Below are 26,739 nucleotides of genomic sequence, written 5' to 3' on the forward strand. Positions count from 1 at the left end.
TATGGAAAGATATAAACAGGATGGAACTGGTCCAGAGGGTGGCTACAAAATTGGTCTCCATCATCATATGGGGACTGGCTTATCAATCTCAACATGTATACGCTGGAAGAGAGGATGTAGAGAGGAGATATGATAGAGAAGTTTAAATATCTCAAGGGCATTAATGTACAGAAGGTGAGCCTTTTTCAACTGAAGGAAAGCTCTGGAATGAGGGGGCATACGATGAAGTTAAGAGGGAACAGGCTTAGGAGTAATCTAAGAAAGTATTATTTCACAGAAAGGGTGGTGGAGGCGTGGAATGGCCTCCTGGTGGAGTCCAGGACTAAGTCAGAATTTTAAAAAGCATGGGATAAGCATGTGGGATTGCTTAGGAAAAGGAACAGTTAGGGGTTACAGAGGATGGGCAGACTGGATGGGCCATTTGGCCTTTATCTGCCGTCATGTTTCTATGTTAGGAGGAATCTAAGAAAATATTCCTTCACGGAAAGGGTGCTGGATGCATGGAATGGCCTCCCAGTGGAGACAATGACTGTGTCAGAATTTAAGGAAGTGTGGGACAAGTATGTGAGATCCCTTAGGAAAAGGAGGAGTTAGTGGTTATTGAGGAAGGCCAGACTGGATGGGCCATTTGGCCTTTATCTGCCATCATGTTTCTATTCCCCCCACAATTCTGCCAGAGGACCACTCAAACGGCTTACCTGTTCAAATCCATGGTGTCTAGGAGTTCAAGGGCAAAATTAATCCCCCAGTTGCCCTGCTGGCACTGGGTTCAAAATGGTACTGGAGACCCCTAGAGGTAGTCTCATGGTATCATTGCTAGGGGTTGCCGACACTCTTCTGACTTGGGTGCCTGCAGGGAGGCGGTGGCCTCATGATAAGAAGGTTTTCAATGGGAAGACAGAGAAGATTCCTTTAATGCCCAGCCCCTTTAAGAAGTAGCACAGAAGCATCAGGCCATGGGTTGGCAGCCCAATGTTTCATGGCAGAAAAAAAAACAACTCAGCTTGCAAGATTAATCACACGCTGCATTATTCATAAACCACGGGAGACACTAATCTGCGGTACTGTGCCCAACTTTTACTGTACCTTAAAAACCATCCCTCTAAATTTTTAACTGACTTTACCATTTTTTTAAAAATAGTAAGATTCTTTATACTTAAAAACTGAATCCCCTATAAATGTTTAAAGGTTTTACGTTCCTGAATTTCCTCTTCTATACCTTGCAGGCCAACCCAGTACACATTCCCTACATTCGAAATGACTAGATAGTGCATCAAGTGATGTATGATGTTCCTTTTCTCTATGTGCAATAAATAAACCTGGAAGGTTCTAGCATACTTCTTCCTGGACAGCTATGCAAAGAAGATTGTTATACAGTCTGCTGCAGCCAGAAACCTACAAGTCGCCAGAAAACCCACCGTTTGTTATGCAATCTCTCTTTCTCCCCATTCCATGTAAAACCTAAAAATATTTTGCAGACTGCTGTTTCTTTCCTCATGACTATGGCAATGACAGTATCTGTATGGAATACAGGATTTTTATTTTAAGGAGCCATTCATTACATTTACAGTAAATTGAAAAATCTCTAATGTTAGCAATAATAATTTTATTTCACATCTTTTTATTTACAGAATTGCAGGAATGAAAGGGATTGGCACTTTAGGTCTTAAAAATCCTATAAGTTCACCTCATTTCGTTACACAGCATCACAGCTCAAAAAGGGTAACCAGCTGAATTATTTTATTTTTTAAAGTGTATCACAGAACAGTAAACAAGATGCACAAAATTTTATTGAAAACAAATGGCAAAAAATTGAAAGAATAGTTTTGTCACTGGTAAAGGAAATTTTAATCTGTGAATCATCTGAACAAAAATATTTAAACAATAAACAAGGCCCAACTATAGAAATCTTTTTATCATCACCAAAACACTAATTAAACTCATGCATACAGAAATAGCTTTGTAAAATCATGCAGTTTGAGGACAATTTCATTCATTCCATAATTAACCTGAATTGTGTTTTTTCATGCCAAAGAATTACCATTTGAGAAGTAAAGAACAGAATACACTAAAACATAACCAGGTTTAAAAAGAAGAAAACTCTGAATGTTCACAAGTGATGAGCAGTTAATTTCATGTAAAACAAACAAACAAAAAAAACATACTGGCCTTGTTTTGCAAATATGTGATCTTTTCCCTCAGAAGTGGTATCTTGTACTAAGTGTATTAAAATATCAAAAAATACATCTTGCTTGACAACATGGCACTGGTATAATTCAAAGTACTGTGCCAATTATAAATAGTAATAATCAACTCTCAAATTTCATTAAGAGAATGCGAACTCTATATATAAATTTACTGTACATACACACTATCATATTCATGTGACCAAATATGCACCCTCTTGCTCGGCTATTGTTGTAGGCATCAATATCTCCTCAGATACAGTTCACTTAATACCTTTTGTTTCCAGAGAATATAATGTAGGATTCATTTTACCATGACACTTCACAATTTATCTTGCTCTACAGAAGACTGTGTGGTCAACCAAGCTTGACAAAAGTTTCTCTTTTTGAAAGCAGTTCTCCTGTTTTTATTTGAGAAGGCTTAGAAACAAAAAGTGGTCCACAAGTCACATTGAAAATTCAGAGACAGCTGCCACTCATTATAGAGAGATCCTTACACATTGCTTCTATCTAGAGTAATCTTCGGTATCTGCCACTCTTAATGGCTGAAAATCTGGGTTTCATCTTTGCCTCAAAGTGCAGCTACAAGTAGAGAAGTGCTAGAAATGTAGCTACTTCATAAGCATACTTGTTCAAGCTTGTCTCCAGTATTCAAAGTTGCTGAAAATTCTTTTTCCATTCATAAGGGTTTATCAATAACTGTAACGCCTAATGGAAAAAAAAAATGAAGATCATCACTGATAAATGAAACCTTAAAAGAAAAGAAAATCATCAGTCTCAGTTAATGATTACATCAGCAGCGTAAAGAGCTGGAGCAAAAATCATGGATTAAGCCTGAATACAAAACTAAGGGCCCTGCTGCGTTGGAGGTGCTCTAACTTTTTAGCGTGTGCTAATAGAGACACCCATTATATTCTTATGGGTGTCTCTAGCGTTAGCACGTGCTAAAAAAAGTTTGCGTGCCTATAGCGCGGCTTGGTAAACAGGGCCCTAAATTATTATAGTTAATTTCCTCTTATAAGTCAATTCCAGACTTAATCCAATTACTTAGTTTTCTAAGCTATTGGGTATTATCCTAGATACAACTCTTTCCTTTGAACATCGGGTTAATTCAATTGTTGGTAAGATTTTTTTCAAATTACGTCAACCACAACATTCGTTCACTGTTTCTAGAACAACATTTTCGATTATTGGTGCAAGATTTCATTATGTCATACCTTGACTATTGTAACTTCTTATACTCTGGTATATCAGGTAGATTAAGATTCACACTTGAAACTCTGAAAAATGTATCTGCAAAACTGATCTTTGGAATGAAGAAATACAATAGCGTCCCGCCATTGTCGGTCAAACTACATTGGCTAACAGTTCAAGACATAAAAAAATAATACAACCCAATTTAAAAGAATTCTAATTTTTGAAGGATAAAATCTTGAATATTCATTACCCTTTGATCTAAAATATTTAAACTTTTACTCTATTTTATCATTCTCTCAAAACTTTTTTATATAAAAAAATATTTTGGCTAATTTTATATTTACCTATTTTTAATTTTTTGTAATTCTGTAGAAGTAATGCAGGCCACAATGGAGTGGAGGAGTGGCCTTGTGGTTAGGGTGGTGGACTTTGGTCCTGGGGAACTGAGGAACTGAGTTCAATTTCCACTTCAGACACAGGCAGCTCCTTGTGACTCTGGGCAAGTCACTTAACCCTCCATTGCCCCACGTAAGCCGCATTGAGCCTGCCATGAGTGGGAAAGCGCGGGGTACAAATGTAACAAAAAAAAAAAAAGGTGGCACTTGCTATAAAAGGACAATCTTTGAAACTGCTTCGGCAAAATGTGATCATGTTGGATTAATGGTCCTCGACCCGACTGATACTTTAGATATATGAGTACCGATTTTAAAAATGTACTTGTGCGGATCACGTGATGCTGTGAGTGGAACGGAGAGTGATCTGTGCTGCTCTGAGGGTCCCCCACTTCCATTTGTGCATAACTCTGGAATTGAACTATCACAACGACTGGGCAACACAGTTGCTTTTATATATGGACAACTTTGTTGTTAAATCGGGAGCGCCTATGTCAGCCAGATCTGCCAAGAAAGATGAAAAAAAAGGCCCACGAAGGAGAGGAAAAGATGGTGGACTCTACGAGCATGGCACCTTGTGAGTTTTCTGAGACTCAAGTTGGGCAAATTTTGGTGGCAGTAGCCAAAGCTCTGGAGACCAGATTTGCTAAATTGTTGACACAAAGTCAAAATTTTGAAGCGTTATTAATAAAAATCCAGCGGCATACCGGAGAGCTTGAACAAAAAGAGTCCGACATGGAAGATTTAGCCTCCTCGAAAAGTAAAGAACTGGCTGTGTTAAAATCAAAACTATCGTAGCAAGCACAGTTGCTAGATGATCTAGAAAACAGATCAAGGAGGAACATCTAAGATTTGTAGGATTACCTGAAACAATGTCAGAGACCCAGATGACCTCGTTGCTAGAGACCTGGATATCGGACTGCATGCCTCAATTTTGCAATAGCGACTCGATCAGGGTGGAACGAGCACACCGCATGGGCAGGCTGAAAATAGGGCAGAATCGCCCATGTGTTGTGATGGCAAAAATTTTGAATTATGCTCATAAGGTGGAATTGCTAAAGCTTTATCAGAAGCATTGGGAAAAATTTTGCTATGGAGGGGAGCAGATACTGCTGTTTCAAGACTACTCTTCACTTCTGCTGGAAAAGCAAAGGCATTTTACATGTATTTGCAATAACTTATATGATCGCAAAATGAGTTTCTTATTTCTATACTTATCACTGCTGAAGGTATACATGGATGGTCAGTAGAAAGTTTTTGATACAGCTCAAAAGGCGCAGGATTTTGTGAACATGTTGCCTGGGACCGTGTCTTCTCTTTGACTGCTCTCAATGAGAGTCTCCTGCTATAATTAGTAGTGCACTGCACATAAGTTGTACATGCCAGACTGCAGAAATGCCTGGGGAATAACAACCCTAATCATAAATGAGTCTTGATTCTGCTGGATACAATTCCTTGTGATCCTACATTTGCTCGCTGGTTATGAATATAGGGGCTGGAGGTGGAGGACCTTCTGGCCAATAAAGTGATCTCGGGCACTCTTACATAATGTGGGAGTATGCTTCGAGCAGAAGTGGTGGGGTGGGGTGGGGGTATTGGGATTTAGGTAGGGAAGCAGGTGGATAGGTTATAGTCTGGGATGGTATGTATGTATGAATATGAGCATTGATATGGATAGGTGCTTTATGGTCTATGAGATACAGAGAGGTAGGGTAGACAGTGTAGTGAAGCTGTGGACAAGTCAAGCTCAGGGGGATTGGTTTCCGGGTGAAGGGCTGGGCACCTGGGAACATGTATGGTGGTATGCTGTAACTGGCTGGAGAGATGTATGTGGGTGCTCGGAGTAACGATGTAGTGCGTCTGCTCTCATGGAATGTTTCTGGTGTCTCCTCCCCTAAGTAAAATATTAGCACAGTTAAATCGTTATAATGCAGATATTGCTTGTCTGTATGAAACTAAGTTAAATGACCAGGAACATCAAAAGCTGAAAAAAGGATGGGTGGGAGAGGTTTTTTTTATTCTTCCTCGCAGCACAAGAGAGCAGGTATGGCAGTGCTGATATGGAAGGGTTTACCATGTGTGGTCACTCTTGTGACTAAAGATAATTATGAGCCACATTTAATGTTGAAAATTGTATTAAGGGGATATGCCTTTTATCTGCTGGTGGTTTATGTGCCAAATGTATATGAACATGTCTTTTTTAAACGGCTGGTGTTGAAGAGGTTGCGGAATCCATCTTTACCTTTGATCAAGTTTCGGACCCTTCCCTGGATAGGTCCTCAGCAGCACCGGGACTGGAGCTGGGTGGAGCCAGGTGTTTGCCTTTTCTATATTCTACTTTGGGACTGGTGGATCCCTAGCGCCTCCTACATCCCATAGAGCGTGATTACACTCATTTATCATGTGCTCATGGATCCTGGTCACATAAAGATTATATTTTAGTATCTTCTGCAGTTTTTTCTAGGGTAAATGCAGCCAAGATTGTTCCACCCTTGGTATCAGACCATTCACTAATCTGGGTTGACTTAGCGGTGGGTGTCTCCACTGAATCCAGGAGGGGATGGCATTTCCCAGCATATTTAAATGGGGATCCCCAATTTCAGGAATTTCTACAGCAAAATGGGCAGATTTTACTACTTTTAATGCCCAACATGTATACGGTGAAGGTAGTCATGCAGGGTAAGGTGCTGGCATATGTGGCTACTCGGACTAAACGTATTGCCCAAGGAATAGAAAATATTGTTTAGTGAAGCGCACTTATATATAACATCCATCCCTCTTAGCAAATTGCATGGTTTAACTTCCTTTTTATCAGTAGCAGGATCTGTTTAATACCATTGATATTTGTACCAGTCTTGCTACATAGACTACAAGTATGTTTCCCACTTGTTCTTTGTTTTGCAGTTCATAATTCTCATATTTTGATAGTCTTCATGATATATGTTATCTCATTTTACTTGGGATATTCCTATATATATGGTTATTGTTCTATTTGTAAGAATTCACATGTTTATGATTATATGTTTTTACAATTATTATTATACTATTGTGCTTATTATATCATTATGTTTTTGGATTGTGTAATTTTTCACAAAATAGTCTTCATGATATATGTTATTTATTTATTTTACTTTGTAAGTTTCAATCTATGTGCTTGTTTTATTTGCAAACCTTTATATGCATATGATTATGAGGCTCATTTTCAAAGCACATAGACCTACAAAGTTACATAGAGGGGCATAATCAAACGAAAACGTCTATCTCCATGGGCGTTTATCTCCAAGAACGGGTCCGTGAAGGGGCGGACCGAACCGTATTTTCGCAAAAAATAGACGTCCATGTTTTATTCGACAATTTGTGAGCTGGGCGTTTTTGTTTTTCAGCGATAATGGAAAATGAAAGCGCCCAGCTCAAAAACGAATAAATCCAAGGCATTTGTTCGTGGGAGGGGCCAGGATTGGTAGTGCACTGGTCCCCCTCACATGCCAGGACACCAACCGGGCACCCTAGGGGGCACTTTTACAAAAACAAAACAAAAAGGTAAAAGAGCTCCCAGGTGCATAGCACCCTTCCCTTGTGTGTTGAGCCCCCCAATTCCCCCTCAAAACCCACTGCCCACAAGTCTACACCATTATTATAGCCCTAAGGGGTGAAGGGGGGCACCTACATGTGGGTACAGTGGATTTGGGGGGGTTGGACGACTAATAAGCATTAAGCAGCACAATTGTAACAGGTAGGGGGGGTTGGGCCTGGGTCCACCTGCCTGAAGTCCACTGCACCCCCTAACAACTGCTCCAGGGACCTGGATACTGCTGCCAGGGAGGTGGGTATGACATTTGATGGTGAAAATAAAAAGTTGTGAAACATCATTTTTTTGTGGTGGGAGGGAGTTAGTGACCACTGGGGGAGTCAGGGGAGGTCATCCCCGATTCCCTCCGATGGTCATCTGGTCATTTAGAGCACTTTTTTGGGACCTGTTCGTGTGAAAAAAGGGTCCAACAAAAGTGTCCTAAATGTTCACTAAAAACGCCTTTATTTTTTCAATTATCGCCCTAACGCGTACATCTCTCCTCGGCCGATAACCACGCCCCAGTTCCACCTTCACCACACCTCTGACACGCCCCTATCAACTTTGTCCGCATCCGCGACGGAGTGCAGTTGAAAACGTCCAAAATCGGCTTTCGATTATACCGATTTATTCGTTTTTGTGAGATAAACGTCTATCTCCCGATTTGGGTCGAAATCTAGGCGTTTTTCTCTTTCGATTATAAGGTGGATAGGTTATTATGAGTAAAGTGATGTGGTAGCTGTGTTAGTCCACGGTAATAAATAGAAATAAAACAAAACAGAAAAGAAAATAAGATGATAATTTTTTAATTGGACTAAATTCATTTTTTGATTAGCTTTCAAAAGGTAACCCTTCTTCTATGGATCAGAAATAAGCAAATGTTGACATATCAGAATATATAAGTGAAACACAAAGGCATTCCAATGACAGTCTCACAGGAAGAGGGTGGTGTGAGATAAGTGAGAAACATGGACAGCTGGGTGGATGAGAAACAGGAAGAGTTGGATGGTTGATACCAGGGTGATGAAGCAGAAGAATTTTATGGTTTATAATGGACTACAAAACCCAGATCTTTGTTAAATCCTGTCTGGTGGGTGTCAAAATATCCTGTCTCCTATCCCAGAATTTGAGGATGTGTCCTCTGTGACATTTGCAGTGAGACATTCTGCATGTGAACATTGCCAACTTTGTCAACAGACTGTAGTTTGCACAGAATGGTGTCATCCTAGAACTAAACATGTTTATCAATTAAAGTTTGAAACTACATGTGCTTCCACCTTTGTGGTGTATGTCATAGTGTACCCTTGTCAAATGTTTTATGCAGGGCATACAACAAGATGAAGGTTCGACTTTCTGAACATAAAAGCTGTTTAAAGACTTGTACTATGTCAGCTCATTTGGCTTCCCATCGCATTCAATTTCAACATAGTTTTAAGCAACTGCAATAGTTTATCATTGATCACGTCCCACAGTTGAAACAGGGAGGTGATATGGAGAATATTTTGGCAAGAAAAGAACAATTCTGGATCTCTGAATTGGACTCACTCCTATGGGGTTGAATGATTTCACCAAATGGAATTCAATTATATGACTCATTGATGTTGACTGTTTCTGGGTGTGGGTTGGTGGGATTTTTTCAAGACTCTGCTATTTTGTAGATGCTGTTCCCTTTGAATTTGTTTTCATTTTTCTGTAGCGTCCTTGCTGTTTTGCAGTGTATCACAGCCTACCCGAATCTGTGAAGCGGAAGATTCAAAACCCACAGTATCTGGCGTGTTGAAGAGAGACTGCAGAGTGAAGTGGTTCTCAGCAGGAAGCATTTGCTGATTCCTTATGACTGAGGTGCTTGGTTCATAGTGCTGCCGAGTGTGAAAGTTATCTACCTGACAGCAAGAAGATAAGTTACTATATTATATTCTACTTTGACATTTTGATATTTATAGTGCATATAGCATATACATGTTTTGATATACAAGTGTGCTACTACTGTATGAGGAAGTAAAATAAGATTGTTATTGCATTTCATTATTTCTGAACATTATCTTTATATTGCTGTATGACTGTATGCGATGAAGTGCACAGTGTGTAGAAGAGTGCTGGCTAAGATCAAAGGTTTGGAGATGGCAGCATGGAGACCCAGTGAATGAGAAAGCTTAGCCATATTCTGACAAGCTGAATGGGTGCGTTTATTTTCTGAGGGTCTTCTCTAGTCTTTATATTTTCTCTACACATTGTATACTTAAATAAAAGATTTTGGTTTGACCTTATTTCCCCAGTTTGTTTTTTGTATAAATACAGAGAAAGCAGGTCTCTCAACTCAAAGGCATAAGATGAAGTTGAATGGGGATAGACTCAAAAGTAATCAAGGAAATACTTGGTTACGGAAAGGGAAGTGGATTTGTGGAATGACTTCCTGGTGGAAGTGGTACATAAGTACATAAGTAGTGCCATACTGGGAAAGACCAAAGGTCCATCTAGCCCAGCATCCTGTCACCGACAGTGGCCAATCCAGGTCAAGGGCACCTGGCACGCTCCCCAAACGTAAAAACATTCCAGACAAGTTATACCTAAAAATGCGGAATTTTTCCAAGTCCATTTAATAGCGGTCTATGGACTTGTCCTTTAGGAATCTATCTAACCCCTTTTTAAACTCCGTCAAGCTAACCGCCCGTACCACGTTCTCCGGCAACGAATTCCAGAGTCTAATTACACGTTGGGTGAAGAAAAATTTTCTCCGATTCGTTTTAAATTTACCACACTGTAGCTTCAACTCATGCCCTCAAGTCCTAGTATTTTTGGATAGCGTGAACAGTCGCTTCACATCCACCCGATCCATTCCACTCATTATTTTATACACTTCTATCATATCTCCCCTCAGCCGTCTCTTCTCCAAGCTGAAAAGCCCTAGCCTTCTCAGCCTCTCTTCATAGGAAAGTCGTCCCATCCCCACTATCATTTTCGTCGCCCTTCGCTGTGGAGATGAGGACTGTATCTGAATTCAAGAAAGCATGGGTCAGGCATGTGGAATCTCTTAGGGGGAAGAAGAAATAGCGAATGATATGGATGAGTAGACTGGATAGGCCACATGGCCTTTATTTGCTGTTATTTTCTATGCTTCTATCTGGATAAGTCTAGCAGGATGGTATTTCATAAAATTCTTGCATAAGTGCCAATTCTGTCCATTCTCTGCCCTCATAAATGCCTATGCTGGGATGTTGAACCTTAAGCACGAGTTCTAAAATGGCAACTGCACATGCAATTACCATTATAGAATACTAGTGTATGTCTGCAGTTATGCACCTAACTTTAGCACAAGCACGTATACTAGTCAAATAGCTAGGGCAACCTATTCTATAAGATGTGCACATAAGTGCCAGGCGTGCTCCTGACCCACCCGTGCCCCTCAAGTCCATGACCCCATGCAATTTTGCACTATTGAAATTGCTTGCACATCTTGTAGAATACGACTAAGTACATTTACGTGTATAACTGCTAATTAGTATCTATTTGGGGAAATTGGTTGTTAAAGCCAATTAGCATCTAATTATTCAATTAAGTTTCACACATAATTAAGCTTATTCTATGGTCATGCAACCTTCTGCGCTAAGCGTCAGGTTGGGTGTGCAAGTTTATAGAATGAGAGGGCTATGTTTAAGTGTACCTACTGTTATACTCATTCATCCAGAGGCTCTCTCATAAGAGCCTATTCGAGTGTGCAAAATGCTGTTCTACATGCTCAAGTTCATTATAAAATCCCCCAACACAAATGTGCATAACTAGAATAGTTATTCCAAATAGTCTGTCTTTACGTGAATTCTTATAACACATACCATTTTCTACGTATGTTAAATGTATATACATTTCACAGTTTTTCTTAATATTTTTTAATTCAAACTACCTGATCAAATATAATAAAATATGAATTTTATTAGGAAGTATAATATCAATTACCTGCATAACTTCTGCCGGTACTCATACATGATGACACAAGTATCCACTTATCAGTAGCTGGGTTAAAATATTCCATTGACGCCAAATTGCAAGAACCATCGTCACCTCCAACAACATACAACAGACCACCTACAGCACAAACCCCTTAAAAAATTCCATTCAGTTAAATTACATGAATTAAATTATAAGATTATACAAAAAAGAACATAAGAATAACCATACTAGGTCAGATCAGTGGTCCATCTAGCCCAGCATCCTGCCTCAAACAATGGTCAATCCAGGTCACAAGTACCTGGCAGAAACCTAAATAGTAGCAACATTCCATGCTGCCAATCCCAGAGCAAGCAGTGGCTTCCCCATGTCTATCTCAATAGCAGATTATGGACTTTACCTCCTAGTCCAAGCCTATCTTTTCTCTATGCTTTACTGTATAGGTTTGAACAGGACAAAAATTTTCAATACATTTGAGCTAGTTTCATGATTTTTCAAGCTTTTTTTGGTTTGGTTCATATATTTGTTTTAATAAAAATGTTTTAATATACTCTAATTGACTTAACATATGGTAATCCCATTTAGTGAAAAAAAAATGAAAAAATGAGGGATGTCCAATCAAATTCGAACACAAGGATAACTTGTTTATTAAAATGAGAACAATTAAGCACAAATATGCAGCAAAACTAAAAGTCTTTCTTATTGATAGTAAACATTTAGATTCAATGGACTCAATGCAGTCCTGTGTTTCAGCACAAGAGGTGCCTTACTCAGGAGTCACAAACAATTCGGTCTGGTTGATAATGCAAGATTATCATTTTAGAATACCAGTCAATAAGTCCAAAACAAAAAGTACACTGTTGCACCATCAGTGCATCAAGTTCATTGAATCTAACAGGTTTATTGTCAATAAGAAAGACTTTTAGCTTTTCTACACATTTGTGCTTAATTGTTCTCATTTTAATAAACAAGTTACCCTTGTGTTGGAATTTGATTGGTTATCCACCACTTTTTCTTTTTTCCTTTGCTTGGGGGTTCCTTCTTTTTCTTTTTGGTATATAATTCCATTTAGTGTGCACTAACCCCCCTGTTTACTAAGCCTCGCTAGCAGATGCCACACGGCAATGCCAACACAGTCCATTCAAAGTGAATGGGCTGTGTCTAATAAACCAAATACAAGCTAATGAATACACACCCCTACTTTACTGCCCTTGGTAACAGTAATTATGGCAGTACTGATGTACCATTTGTACATATTTTGATGAAAACAGAAACCTGAGGTGGACTCTACTGGTGAGAGACTGGCACAGGGAACAAATTATAACTACAGTTCTGCCTAAAGGAATCAGCACAGGAGCCTCAAAAAGAAAACATACAGAGGCAAATGTATGTTTTTTCTTTAATTCCATCTTTTCTGGATTGTTTCTTGGGACTCTTTTTACTTTCTGTTTTAAAGCAAATTATTACATTTGTACCCCGCGCTTTCCCACATAATGCAGGCTCAATGCGGCTTACATAGTAATTTGAATTACAAAGTTAATAGAATTTTAATAAAACAGTAGTAAAACAATGTAAAGTTGGGCTTAGTAGTGTATGATAAGTTGAGCTAGATAATATATGACTAGGATAAAAGAGGGTAGACAGGATAGGATAGTGTAATTTGGGAGCAAAGAATGATCAAATGGTTATTCTCAAAATTAAAATAGTTTGTAAGTTGAATGAAGGAATATTTAAGTACACAAAGAAGCACAACAGCTCTTTAACATAGCAGGGATTCATAGCACAGCTTTGCTAATGATGAAATAGTGGCAAATATGACATCTCACAAACCCCACATACACATCTGTTCTACACTCAAAGTCATAAGTAGAAGATAGCATGATATATACCTGCATTCCTTCTACACATGTTCATATCTGCAGCCTGTTTCCACGTACAAGTCACAGGATCATATACTTCAACACTTTTTCTAACCAGTGGGCCATCATGACCTCCAACTGCATATAATAAACCATTTAATGCACCTACACCTATTAAAAAAACAAAAAAAACAATTATTAATATGCAAAGATTTGAGTCATGCTAAGTAATGAACATGGATTAATACTGTGTTAAGACCTAGAAACAAGAGCCTAAACCCATATATCACAGCAATCTCAGGCTGGACTTCCAAAGACAAAATGAGCAGAAAAGCTATGTACAATGTTCAGGGAAACAGCACCTAAAGCAGTACATCACACTCTGGGACCAGGCCAGAAATATTCTCTGTATTCCTCTGACTCTCTATTTTTAAACCATTTCATCTATTACTTAAGCAATATATATGAATTATCATGTCAATAAATTTCACAGAGACAAGTGGCACCTTATAGACTAGTCAATTTAATGAAGTATAACCTTTTAAGGACTGAGTGCACTTCATCACATGCATGTGGAGGTCTTGCAGCACATGCCACACATTCCTCCCAGTGTCCTCTGGGATGACTCCCAGGTCTATCCTGATCTACTCAGGCCTCTGCTCCTGCTATCCCACATGCCTTCCGGCTACCTGCTGTCACATTACATTTCCATAGGATTGTATTTCCCTTGTCCTCCTATTTTCTATGGCTCCACTATACTTTCTCTTCCTGATACTAACTATTCCCAATCTTATTCCCCATCTCAAACCACTACATATCTCAAGATCACATTGCCCATTTTCTACTTTCATCACCTCACCTACCAATTTGTTTTCTATGTATTCCTCAGCTCTCGAGCTTCAATGTTTCCCTCCTTTCCCTCAACCATCTCCATTCTGTCTCAGCACATCTTGCCTGTCATTGTCATCATGCCTCCCCTACTCTTCTCTGTTCTCTCTTGCTCCTTCTAGTCCTCTCTGCTAGGTATCAATCCCACTGCTGACCCTCAAGTCAACTTTCACTCTACCTGTGCAGGTCAAACCACAACCTCTCCAGTCAATTCTATTCATCTCCCTCCCTTTCTTATGTTCCCTGTGTAATTTCCACTCTACCTCCAACAAGCTTGCATACATTTATGATCTCTTTCTCTCTCATACTCTCCAATCTTCTTGCTCTGAGACTTAAGCCCCCCCCCCCCCCCCCCCCCCCCCCCGAAGATTCTATTTTAGTTGCTGCCCTCTGTCATGGAGATTACATTTTCTCTTCTACACCTTGTTCAAACTTTGCACCCTAGTCCATAAAATCATCCATGGTAACGCCCCAGCCTACATGTCAGACCTAATAGAACTACCACCCAGGAACGCAAAAAATTCTTCTTGCACATTCCTTAATCTTCATCCTCCCAAGTGTAAGGGTCTGAAATACAAATCAATGCATGCATCTACCTTCTCCTATACGAGCACGCAGCTCTGGAATGCGCTGCCACGTAACTTGAAAACCAATTTCTGCAAACTATTGAAAACTCTCTCTTTGACGAGATATATCACAAAGATCAACATGTGTAACTGTATAATCTTTAAAACTTCCAGAACTGTCTCATAATGTCTTTTGCTTTAACACCATCATGTATTTCACCACCATGTAACACAAAACCCTCTGTAAACCAAACCATGATGAATTGTAAGCCACATTGAGCCTGCAAAGAGGTGGGATAATGTGGGATACAAATGCAATAAATAAAATAATAATAGTGTGGCAATGCTGTTAGGCTGCTACTATTTTTCCCTTCTTGTAGGGTTCACCCTATTCTTCCACCTCAGTCTCACTGCTGATCATCTATTCACACCACTGTGTCTTCAGGTAGCTGTCATTTATCAATCCCCTGATAAGTCCAAGTCAACTTTAGATTCCTAGCTGTCTTTCCTTCCTAAACCATCCTCAACTTCCCTCATTCTTGTGGAACTTAACATTCAGGGGTGGGCCAAGACAATCTGCCGCCTGAGGCAGGGATGAGATGACGCCCTGAACCCCCCCCCCCCCCCAATCCAACATCTTTACACACACTGCCAACTCCCTCCCCCCCCCCCCCCGGTCACAGTCTCATCACCCCCTCCTTCCTTCCTCAATCCCTCTTCCCGAGCCCACCTTCTTTTTTTGTTGTTGTTTTCAAATGTCAGCAGCTGCAGTGATCCCCATACAGGAAGTTAAGTCAGAGAGGGGGGCCCACAATACAGAGGAGACACATGTGCCGGCAGCAGGGCAACATATGGGGGTCGCAACATGAGGGGAAAAGCAGTAACTGGACAGGCAATGCAATGGAGAACAGCCTTGGAGGAAGGCGTTTGCTGGCGGGGCTTGGGGACCCCCGCCAGCCAGTCAGAGGCCCTGAAGACCTGTGTCTGCTCCTCTCCAGTCTTTAAGGGGGGAACAGCACCAGATTTTTTTCTCTCCCTCTCCTGTCAGGACGTGATCACCCAGGTCCCGTCAAGAGCAGGAGACAGACCCCGGCACCGGGCCCCCTTTGGAGGTTGAGCCTAGAAGAATCTTGCTCCGCCTGCCCCGCCTCCCTCGGCAGCCCTGTTAACACTCATGCCGATGACCCCTCTGAAACTTATGCCTCTAATTTTCCTGCTTTAATCTCCTCATTCAATCTTCAGTTATACTCCACTACCTTTACTCACCAGCATGGCCAGTGCCTTGATCGGCTCAGAATCGACCACGTGGGAGAGTGGCACTGAGCCCCCTACAGCTCCTAGGTCCTTGGGCACTGTCCAGTTACCCATATGGTCAGTCTACCCCTGGTGGTGTCTTTTTTTCCAGAGGGAAAAAAAACCTGGAAATATTTTCCTGCATGCTCCCATATTTGCACAGTTTTTCTTTCTAAGAATGCTGCAGGATGTCAGAGCAGATGGTCTTCTCAATTTAAGGAACTTCATTTATTGGTACAAACAAGTATGCAAAAAAAGTTCACATCTTCAGCCACAATAGCAATACTATAACATTCTACATCTCTCTATATAAATACACATGACCTGCCCTATTCTAGTGGCTACCTAGTTGGTGTAACTTTAGATGCTACAGGGGACACTCTGTGGAGTCACATATGTTACGCTGTAAAGAGCAGGTGCCAACGCATTCTTTGAGAGCTACAGGAGTGGAGGCATAAGTGTGAAACCTGGAGCTGTTCTCGACAGGAGGCAGCAAAAAGGAAAGAGAAGCATGAGACCCATCTGCTTTATTAAAAAGCTATGGGACTGTTGATGAAAGGAGACCAAAGCTGAGTGGTATGCAAAACAGAGGACATCACAGTTTGATAGCTAGAAGGCAGGAAAAGAGGGTCAAGTCAGGGGGAGGAAGTGTGTGCTTGTTTCAGGTTGGGAAGACAGAGTAATGAGGTAGGGATGGAAGATTCAGGAAGCACAAACATTCTTTACTGATTTTTACTAGGTGTAGGCTAGATAATGAGAGTGAACTAAAATATATCTGAAATATAATCTGAAAAGCAATCATGGAATGAAATAAACTATGGCAAAATTTAATTTTTATAAACACTTTCATCATATTTAATGTTAAATCAGCTATAAAGTCCTTAATTCTTTAACACTTGTATTTAGTTCAGTTTTGTTAATTTCTATCCATAGTCACCTGCTCCACTCCGCCTAGTGCTCATTTCTGCAATGTAGGTCCACTCATTTGTACTTGGGTTGTAACATTCAACCGTGCTAAGGCACTGACGAGATGCTCCATCATAACCACCAACTGCATACAACATGCCTAGAATATAATCCCACAAAAGCAAAAACAGCATTGATTACGATGCACTGTTTGAATGCTAAAGTGTCTAGTCTTTCCCAAACTTTTCCCCATGCTGTCTGTTTATGGAAAAAAAGAAACTGAAGTAGAAACAGGGATACAACCAGACAGAGAATTAAAACAATTTGAATTCCCATGCTATGTTTCCTAAATTCTCCAAACATGTTTATAAACCTAATCAATTTCTATGGAGAAACAACCCTGAAATGCCACAGGCAGATGGCTCTATGCATTAAGGTATAAGACCTGAGCATTGGTGTAGCTTTTAAAAACTGTGGGACTGATATTCAAAATTACTTATTCTAGAGAGGAGCATCTATTACCCAGATATGACTGGGGCCATACTCAACTTTGAAAATCTCTGCAGACCACCCTGGAGCTATCCAGACAGAATCGAACTATTATGCTAGACTGAGAGATCATGCCTCACCATTACTTCTTGGACTGATTGGTTTTCCATTGAATTTAGAATCAAATTAAAAATATTGATACTTACATATAAAGCCTTACATACTAGAATCCCCACCTATATATCTTCTCTTACCAGTCCCTATGTTCCTATCTGCTTTCTTTGCTCTTTAAAGGACTATTGACTGGTACTTCCCAGCCCTTCCCGAGCTTGCTGTTAATCCACCGTGCACAATATATATATACTAGCCGTTAAGCCCGTTAAAACGGGCGCGTATTGGAATGTTTTTTTTCCCAAGGCCCCCCTCCCGTTGCAGCTGCAAGGCCCCCTGCCATCCTCCTTCCCTGCCAGCTGCAAGGCCGCCTCTGTCCCTCCATCCCAGCTCCAAGGCTCCAGTCCTCCCCCCTTCCCAGCTGCAAGGCCCCCTGCCCGCCCTCCCTCCCAGTTCCAAGGCCCCAGGCCCTCCCCCCCAGCTCCCAAGGCCCCCTTCCCTCCCTCCCAGTTCCAAGGCCCCCTGCTCTCCCTCACAACTGTAAGGGGCCCCATTCCCTCCCTCCCAGTTCCAAGGCCCCTTGCCCCCCCCCCTCGTGCCTTCTTCCCAGCCAGCTGGAAGGCCCCCTTCAGTCCAGCCCTTCCAGCTCCAAGGCCCCCCTCCTTCTGAGACCTCCCATGTCCCCTCCCCCCCCCAAGGTAGCCGCTACCGCCCCCCCCCCCACCCCGGAGTCGCCCCCTCCCCCCCTTCAACCGGCCCGGGCCCTCTCTTCGTTATTCAACTTACAGCAGCGCCAAAACAGCAGCAAGCTGCAGCTCCCGTTGGCCTTCCTTCACTGCCTGTGCCTCGCCCTCGTGTGACGTCACGTCGGCGAGGGTGGGGCACAGGCAGGGAAGGAAGGCCGACGGGAGCTGAAGCTGAGCTGCTTGCTGCTGTTTCGGCGCTGCTGTAAGTTGAATAACGAAGAGAGGGCCCAGGCCGGGTGAAGGGGGGGGTGGTGGCGACTCCGGGGGGGGGGGGCGGTAGCGGCTACCTTGGGGGGGGGGGGAGCGGTAGCGACGTCAGCGGTTCCCTCCCTCCCCTTCCGCGCAGTTTCCCTCTCTGTCCCGCCCCCCTCCCCCCGTCATCACGTCTTGACGCGGGGGCGGGACAGAGAGGGAAGTCTCTACTGCGCATTTGCAAGTGAGTACGGTCACTTGCCTTTTATATATATAATTTTTTTTTTTAAGCACCATCACTTTAGAATGCCCTACTCCTCTCTGTACATTCTGAACCTTCATTTGCACAGTTTAGATCAGCTCCTAAAACTCATTTTTTTCTTTTTCAGACAGCATTTTCAAATTAATGGTGCCAGAGAGAGAGGTAAAACAGATGACTATGCTTTTGACTGGATGGGTTTGGGGTTTCTGTCCTAGAACATACTGATGGTTTGATGATTTGGTTGCGTGTTGTGCCATCTTTTCTATTATTTTATGGAGTTCTTTTCTATCTTTAACATTTTTTTTATTTGACACATTGTAATCTGCTGTGACATGCTCCATATTTTAGGCATTATAAACTAAGTGGTTTGAGGATGGAGCCAGAATTTATCCAGACACCAGCGATATTCAGTGCTGGAATCCAGTCAGTTAACTGGGCAACTTAGGACAGCAAAAAGGCTATCCAGATACCAGGGCTGAGTATCACCAGCTTCTTGATATTGGTGGCCACTGCTATACCTATGTAATCAGGGCCAATATGTGGTTATCAGATGGTGCTATATTTTTTTTTATTTTTTTTGTTATATTTGTACCCTGCGCTTTCCCACTCATGGCAGGCTCAATGTGGCTTACATATTGTATACAGGTACTTATTTGTACCTGGGGCAATGGAGGGTTAAGTGACTTGCCCAGGGTCACAAGGAGCTGCCTGTGCCTGAAGTGGGAATCAAACTCACTTCCTCAGTTCTCCAGGACCAAAGTCCACCACCCTAACCACTAGGCCACTCCTCCACTCTTTGAGTGTGAACCAGAGAGTTTAAATATCAACTCATGCACTTTTTCTACAGCCTTAAAAGCAAATAGTGAGACATTTTAGAAAAGTAAAGGATGCAAATATGTTATTCTCCGTTTCTTCTTGAGGTGTAAAAGTTGGACATCTTTCCAGTAGATTCATTACTATTGCTTTTTATTCTTTCCATTCCAATGAAATGTTGTAAAGAAATTATTCATATTGGGGGACAAGAAAACTTTGAAAATGTAACAGAATGAATCAGCGAAGAGACATCAAATTTGAAAACGGGCCAGAGTGGGCCATGAGGTTTCAAAACAACTTTAAGCCTCCCTCCCCCTCCCCCCCAAGTTCCTGAAGGGAGCCTCAGAAAAAAAAAATCAATAGAGTTACTGTGGGATTTGAACCTGTGTCCTTGTGATTTACAGTCTATGTTTGTGCAGCGCTGCATATGCTTTGTAGCGCTATATAAATGCTAAATAGTAGTAACACTTGCTGCACGGCCACTTCTTGGGGGAGCCATTACCGCCTCCTAGGTAGCCCAGTGGTAACTGGGCAGCGCTGTTAACCAATGGGAATGCAACCGGTGCTAGAAAACACAAAAACATTTTCTAGCGCCAGGAATGACACGCTGTGCGGGTCGGAACTACTGGGCAGTACAGCAGAATTGCTGTGTGGCAAGCCCGCAGTAGGCTTGCTGCACTTTTGTGAAAGGGTCCCTTACTGACCAAAAGTGGATGAATGACTGAGCTGGCCACAGACCAGCTATCTTTCAAAAGTCCCAGAACAGGATTAAAACTTGCTGAAAAGCACAGTATGCAAGCAATCTACCATTTGTACCTTTTTACCAAATCATCTCTCAAAACTCAGGAAGTGGCATTCATGGGTTTTTTTTAAATCTAGAGATCTCAGTGAGAATGAAGTGATCACTATCAGGTGGTTTGGTTTAGGGTGGTGGGTCATTTTTATTACTTCTAGCAAACAGGATGCTAGCGATTATTAGGAGAGGGCTGCAAAATAAGACCAAAAAAAATATTAAAATGCCTCTATATTGCTCCATGGTGAAACCTCACCTTGAGTATTGTGCTCAATTCCGGTCGCCGTTATCTCAAAAAACATATAGTGGAATTAGAAAAGGTTCAAAGAAGAGCAACCAAAATGACAGAGGGGATGGAACTGCTCCCGTACAAGGAAAGGCTAAAGAGGTTAGATTTCTTCAGTTTGGAACAGACAGCTGGGGGGGGGGGGGGGGGGGGGGAATATAATTGAGGTCTACAAAACCTTGAGTGGAACGAGTGGAGGTGAAACGGTTTTTCTCTCATTCAAAAAGTACAAATACCAGGTGACAGAAATTCCATGGAAATATTGTTAAACAAACAAATACCAGGGGACACTAAAATTCCATGGAAATATTGTTAAAACAAATAGGAAATATTTTTTTCACTCAAAGAAGAGTTAAGCTCTGGAACTCGTTGCCGAAGGATGTGGTAATGGCGGTTAGTGTATCTGGGTTTAAAAAAATGTTTAGACAAGTTCTTGGAGGAAAGGTCCATAGCCTGCTATTGAGATGGACATGGGGGAAGCCACTGCTTGCCCTGTGATTAGTAGCGTGGAATGGTGCTATAATTGAGTTTCCGCCAGGTACTTGTGACCTGGTTTGGCCACTGCTGGAAGCAGGATACTGGGCTGAATGGACCACTGGTCTGACCAAGTATGGCTGTTCTTGTGACAGGTTCTTTTCCCTGAATTATATTTGCTTATTATTTTTTTTATTAGTAATTCTATTAAATATTTTGTATGTATTAATTTTATTCTTTTGTTATTTGGATTGTATAAACTTGGATTTTTATTATCTGTTTATGGGCCACTTTAGATGCGCTCTTTGAAACTGATAAGGCAGGATGCAAGTCCAAGTAAGAATAGATAAAACAATAGTGGTTCCTCCTTGAAACAGGTTGGGATTATTATGCACAGCTCCTATGATAAATGCTAAAGAAGATTAACTTGGGAGGCAGGATATATATATTTTGTTTTAATATTCCCTATAAAGGAGCAGCACTGCACAATATATATCTGGGGTAATTTTACGAGTGCCCAAATAGCTGCACAGTTATCAGGTACCTTTTACCCTTGGGTTCTGCACTAACCTTCAAAGTGAAAATATGTACACACTTTTTACTTTGAAAATTACCCAATGAAAAGTATCCACTGATTTATACCTATTTATGCATATACTCTTTTCAAGTCAGAAAAAGAATCCATGCACACTTTTAACAATATATTAAATATGTGGGTTTTCTCAAAGCTGCTGCCTCCCCCTATTATACGTGAACGTGCATGCTTAAAAGTATCTATATGCATACTTTATCTGCATATAATAAATGTAAACCACATTGGTTGTATCACAGAAAGGGCGGTAACGATATGAGAGAAATTTCCAAGACAGTCAAATGTTGTGCTTAGTTCAAAATGACTTTCTTCCCACCCATTCTGTGCCCATGAAAGAAATCATTACTGAATAAGGTCTTTTATCAACTGTGTTACAATGCAGCTTTAGACACTAGGTCTGTCTCACTGATGGTGGGTTGAAAAGCTTATTAGCAAAGTTGGCATTAGCCTCCCACAAAGCTTTTGGTTGAGGCAAGCATCCAAGTTCATTGCAGACAACGTTTGTGTGTGTGTGTGTTCACAATGTTGGCAATAGGGACCAATCTAGTTCTGGTTATATTCAAATCTCAAATAAAGAAAATTATTATTTTGGAGCTCTAAGGGTTATGCATGATGAAACCTAGTTATTTTGTTCAAATTACACTCCCACCTTCTCTTTCTTACACAGAACTCCTCTCCTGAGCTGCTGCTCATCCTGAAATTGCTTCTGTCCAAAAAAGAGCTCCAACAGTTTTAATTATTAGATAAGGGATATTCTCCAACATAAATTACCAAAATTTACCATGTATTATTATGTTGGTATCTTATGCCTGATAAGTTATTTTATTTATTTTTATGTATGCTTGTATGAATGCTTTTCTGTAAATTGCTGTGGGTGTTTTATAAAATATCTAAATGAAATTAAATCTAAATGAAGTATATCAATGCACTACAGCAAGGATAAGTAGTATTAGAGATGTCTGCACACTGTATAATTATGGTACAGCCAGAGACCCCCCCACTGGAATGGTGGTGGGCCCAGTCACAGAGCTCAGGCCAGTACAGACCTTGGCTGAGTCAGAAATCTGATGGCTGACACAACTGGGAGTTTACTGGAAAAGTATGGCCTAGTTGGTAGCCCACATTGAGGCCTAAATAAGCTAAATTAGGAAAAGTTAATAGATATGGAAACAAAATGGAGGATTTCAACACAAAATGGAAGCCCGTATCTGTTACAAAGTGGAATTTTCTCTAATGTAAGTTAGAAAAACAAGTTGAGAAATAAGTGAGTCATAGCAGGTGCAAAGAAAATAGAGAACTAGCTGTTCCAGAGAGGAGGGAGACTTCCTGTGAGCAGGATTGTGGTCAGCTGGTCAGCTGGTGTGAGAAAGGAAAGGCGTAGCAAGATAGAAGCTACTCATTAGCATGAGCCAATCAGTGACAACCATGACATTAGCATAGATCCAATCAGGTATATCTACTGTCATATTACCCATATCCTGAGGGCAACTATAAAAATCCGGGTATTTCCTGGTTTGAGTTAGAGAGAAAAGGGTTGCCACTCTCTCTCCAAGGGAAACCAATGTGTCCAGCAGAATTAACAAATTACCTAATTGCTTTCCCTTGTAAAACCTCTAATTGGTAAAAGAAATTATAAAAGATTAGCAAATAATTAACACCTGTTTGCAGCTTATTATATTCCTATAATTAATTGATTGTACATGCCTGTTGTCAATCACTGATTTGACTTATACCTTAGCAAATAAACTCCTCATTCCAAATGATGATTTGTGGGCTTCACTTAATGATCAAAGGCTGTAAGTATAAATGCATTGTATAACTTGTCATAAGGCTGGTATCTTTTCCTTAGACCTAACGTCTCCCTTAGAGGCAATAACTCCTTGATTACCCCAGTACTAGTGTTATTTAGAGATGGAGTCAGATTAAGGTCACTCTAGCCTTCTTGGGGGGGCTCGGGACCCCTCTATTCCCAACATTGGTGACCCCTAGCGTTCGATTTAAACACGCTACCAGAATTTTTGTCAAAGTGGGGGTTACTTATAGCTCTTGACTAAAATTCTGTTGTTTTATCTTCCAATTGATTGCTGTCCCTCATAGAGATCCAGAATTTCCTCCCCGGAGTTTCATACCCCTTATTACAGCATTCTGCTTTCTCTCTCTAAGCTTTCACTCTTTCCTGTGGTTAAGCCACTGCCAATTTCCCTTCCGTTATACTTTCCTATCGATCTGTTGCTCCTGTGATTTCCGTTCTCGCCCTCCTTTTTTCTCTCACTTGTATATCCTCGTTGTGTTCTCCTCCCTCCCCGCCTGTAGATCAGGTCTGCGTTACTTACGGCAGTTTCCTGAAACCTTCTATCTCTCCCTTAAAATCATTCTGGTTTGTGTGTTTTCATGCTCTAAAACTGACAGGCTTGCCCCCACTTCTGTCCCTGCTCGCTCCTGGCAAAACACTTCTGCTTTTCTGTTTTCCTCTGTGACACAGACTTTAGATCTTGTACTGAGAGAGTTATCTACGAGATCTAGGTCTAGTTCCTTTATGTTGTACTTAAACCTTTGAACGGTACTTAACCTCTCCTTTTTATGCTCTCTAATTCTGTTTCTGGTCCCTTCCACCACTATTAATTTTCTTCTTATTGCTTTAAACGCTGTCCTGATGTGTTTCTCTGAATTCTTTTGCCAGCTTTCTAGCTGTCAGGTGGCATTTTCTGCCTCACATTTGAAACTGCGTAGTTACTCTTACTTCCTCTTTTACTTACTGCTAAGCTCAGTGGACACCCTCATAGAAAGATGTCTAGGGCGTGTCCCTTTTTTCCTTATACTTCTGTTTGACTTTCTATAACTTGCTTTCACCGTTAGATGGAAATGCTGGTTTACAGTGTTCAGCTCTCTAGCTACATACTGTCCTTCTACTTCTGTTTTTTTTTACTGCGCCATAGATGAAGGAAATGCCTATTTCCTATCTACGGCTGTTTTCTGAATTTTTGCCTTCTCAAGTTACTTTGTTTCCTTTATCTCTGTGAGTCTCTCAATTTACAACTGCGTAGTTGCCAACTTTTTTTTTTGTTTGTTTTCTATGTAAGTGCTAGGCTCTTTGGGCGTTGCCCCACTTCTCCTTTTTGCCCTGTCTTTTTGGGCGTTGTCCTAGTTCCCCTTTTCCATCATGCTAGGACTTCAGCAACTTTTCCATTTCTTATAATACTGTTTTGGTCTTCTCCTCCACTAACCATCTGATTCCTAGCTCTTCTGTTTCTGACATTTTTTTTTTTCCTCTCCCAGCTGAGTTTCCAGCTTTACTATCAACTCTGTACCCTATACCTCCCCCTTGCATTTTCTCTCTCTTGTTTCTGCTATCCTAAAAGTTTGCAATCTATCGTTATAAGAAATGATTTTTGCTTTCTAAAACTGTTTCTGAGACTTTCAGAATTAAGATGCTTTATTTGGCAATCTAATCTGTTGCCCGGTTTCGTTAAAACTCAGAGACAGGTTTTTTTTGTTTCTATGCTACAAGAGACAGCCTGATAGATCTTATCGTGTTCCACAATGTGGTTATGCAGTTTTAAAAGTTTGCTTCTTTTTCGATACTAAATCTTATCTCTATTTCTCCTGCGTAGTTTTTTTGATACTTCCTGAGAGATTTTTTCTCTCCCTCCACTCTCTATACCCCCTCCCCTCCTGTTGAAGACTGTAAATTTCTCTGTTTTCAGTACTAACTTTACTTTTAAAGTTTTTTTTTTCAAAGCTGCCTCCAACATTCACTTATTGAACTTTCCCGTACTGCCAGTTATGTTTCTTTTTTGTCTAAACATTATTTGGGTATATTAACCTTGCTGCGACATTTTTTTCCTCTGTAGAAGCTGTTTCTAAGATGTTCATTATTGTTTGGCAACAGTTTCCGCTGCTTGTTTCCTGTTTCACTGTTCTATTGGCAGTCTGTCAGCCTGATTTCAATTTCTCCCTTACATTCTATTTTTCAAGTGGGTAGAGCTCCTGCCATTGCTGCATGTATTTTATGGTTTCTGCATTTATCCCTTAGCTGGTGATTCTTTTAGCAGTTTTTTCAGCAGGTGCCTCGCCGTCCTTCATATTAACACTTTCTTCTCTTACTTACTCTCCTCCAGCACTGCCCCTCCCTTTCTTGACACTTTTTTCCCCCTTGCTATCCTTTATTTTAGCTTAAATAAGACTTGCTCACCATGCTGTTACAGGGCTTTCAAAATTTATTTTGTGTATATCTCATGGACTGCTTATTGATTGCTATGTTAAATCCATTTCTCTGAGCTATCTGCCAGCGTTAAGTTTAGCTCAGCTTTATACAACTGCTTACTCATTGGTTCGCTACGGTTGTCTGTCAAAATTTTTTTTTTATTAATCCCACCCACTTCCTATTTTCCAGTATGTCATTTTTCTGTGAGACTTCAATGCTAGAATAGCAGTACTCACTTCAAGCTGCAAAACTTTTTTTCTTTCCTTATTTATCCTAGATAGTTTTCTTCTATTACTACAGGTATAACTGCATGAATGAATTTATTTGTACTGTTTGCCCTTGCATTGCAGGCTTCCTTACTGTCAGCTGTTCCGTTCTAATGTTTTTGAGCTTCCTTCTCGTGGTTTGTTGAGTGGAAAATCTATTGTCTAGTGAATGATGAACGTGAAATTTTTCACATTTTTGGTTCTGGCTAATGTGTTCCAACTAATGGCTCTTTTATGGTTGTACCTTTCCCGATGAGCTTACATGTGTTTTGTTTTGCTTTAAAATATTTATTTCCTTTTTATCCTCTTTTATTTTACCACCTCTGAAGTAGGTTTCAGGGGCTCTTCCCTGGGACATGCTATACTTTTATTATTTTCTTATTACCAGTGTTACGCTATAACCATTGGCTTTAATACCGATGCTTGAGGAATCGCTTACACCCACCTATGGGACTCATATCTGCCCCTTAGGTGGATGACGGTATAAATAGATTTTTAGAAATTGAGCTAAATTCCACTTCATTTTCGAAGTGTGCTTGCTCCATAGTTGGACCTTTTGCCCCGACATGAGTTTGCTTGGTTCTGATACGCGCTATGCTATAAGGGGACGCTCAAAGCATCAGTTGCAAGTCGGACAGGTTGACTCGGGGATTCTAAATTCTTACGTGTATTTTTGATTTGTTGAATTGAGCAGAATCTTCAGTCGAATTGAGC

At 40.8% G+C, this 26,739-nt stretch overlaps 1 protein-coding gene across 2 annotated transcripts in view; it reads right to left on the reverse strand.

Moving 5' to 3' along the window:
• Positions 1-1,750: 1,750 nt before the first annotated feature.
• KLHL2 (kelch like family member 2) overlaps positions 1,751-26,739 on the reverse strand; it is a 240,173-nt gene continuing 215,184 nt past the window's right edge. The window contains exons 12-15 of one of the 2 annotated variants that reach the window (XM_030191581.1): positions 16,829-16,957; positions 13,175-13,315; positions 11,295-11,438; positions 1,751-2,894 (exon numbers count right to left, since the gene is read on the reverse strand). In XM_030191581.1, coding sequence (XP_030047441.1) covers positions 2,866-2,894; positions 11,295-11,438; positions 13,175-13,315; positions 16,829-16,957 — 443 coding nt within the window. In that variant the 3' untranslated portion in view covers positions 1,751-2,865. The remainder of the gene's footprint in view (positions 2,895-11,294; positions 11,439-13,174; positions 13,316-16,828; positions 16,958-26,739) is intronic. The other variant, XM_030191582.1, reaches the window with a different exon arrangement.

This window comes from Microcaecilia unicolor, chromosome 2, assembly GCF_901765095.1.
Source record: "Microcaecilia unicolor chromosome 2, aMicUni1.1, whole genome shotgun sequence".
Classification (NCBI taxonomy): Eukaryota; Metazoa; Chordata; class Amphibia; order Gymnophiona; family Siphonopidae; genus Microcaecilia; species Microcaecilia unicolor.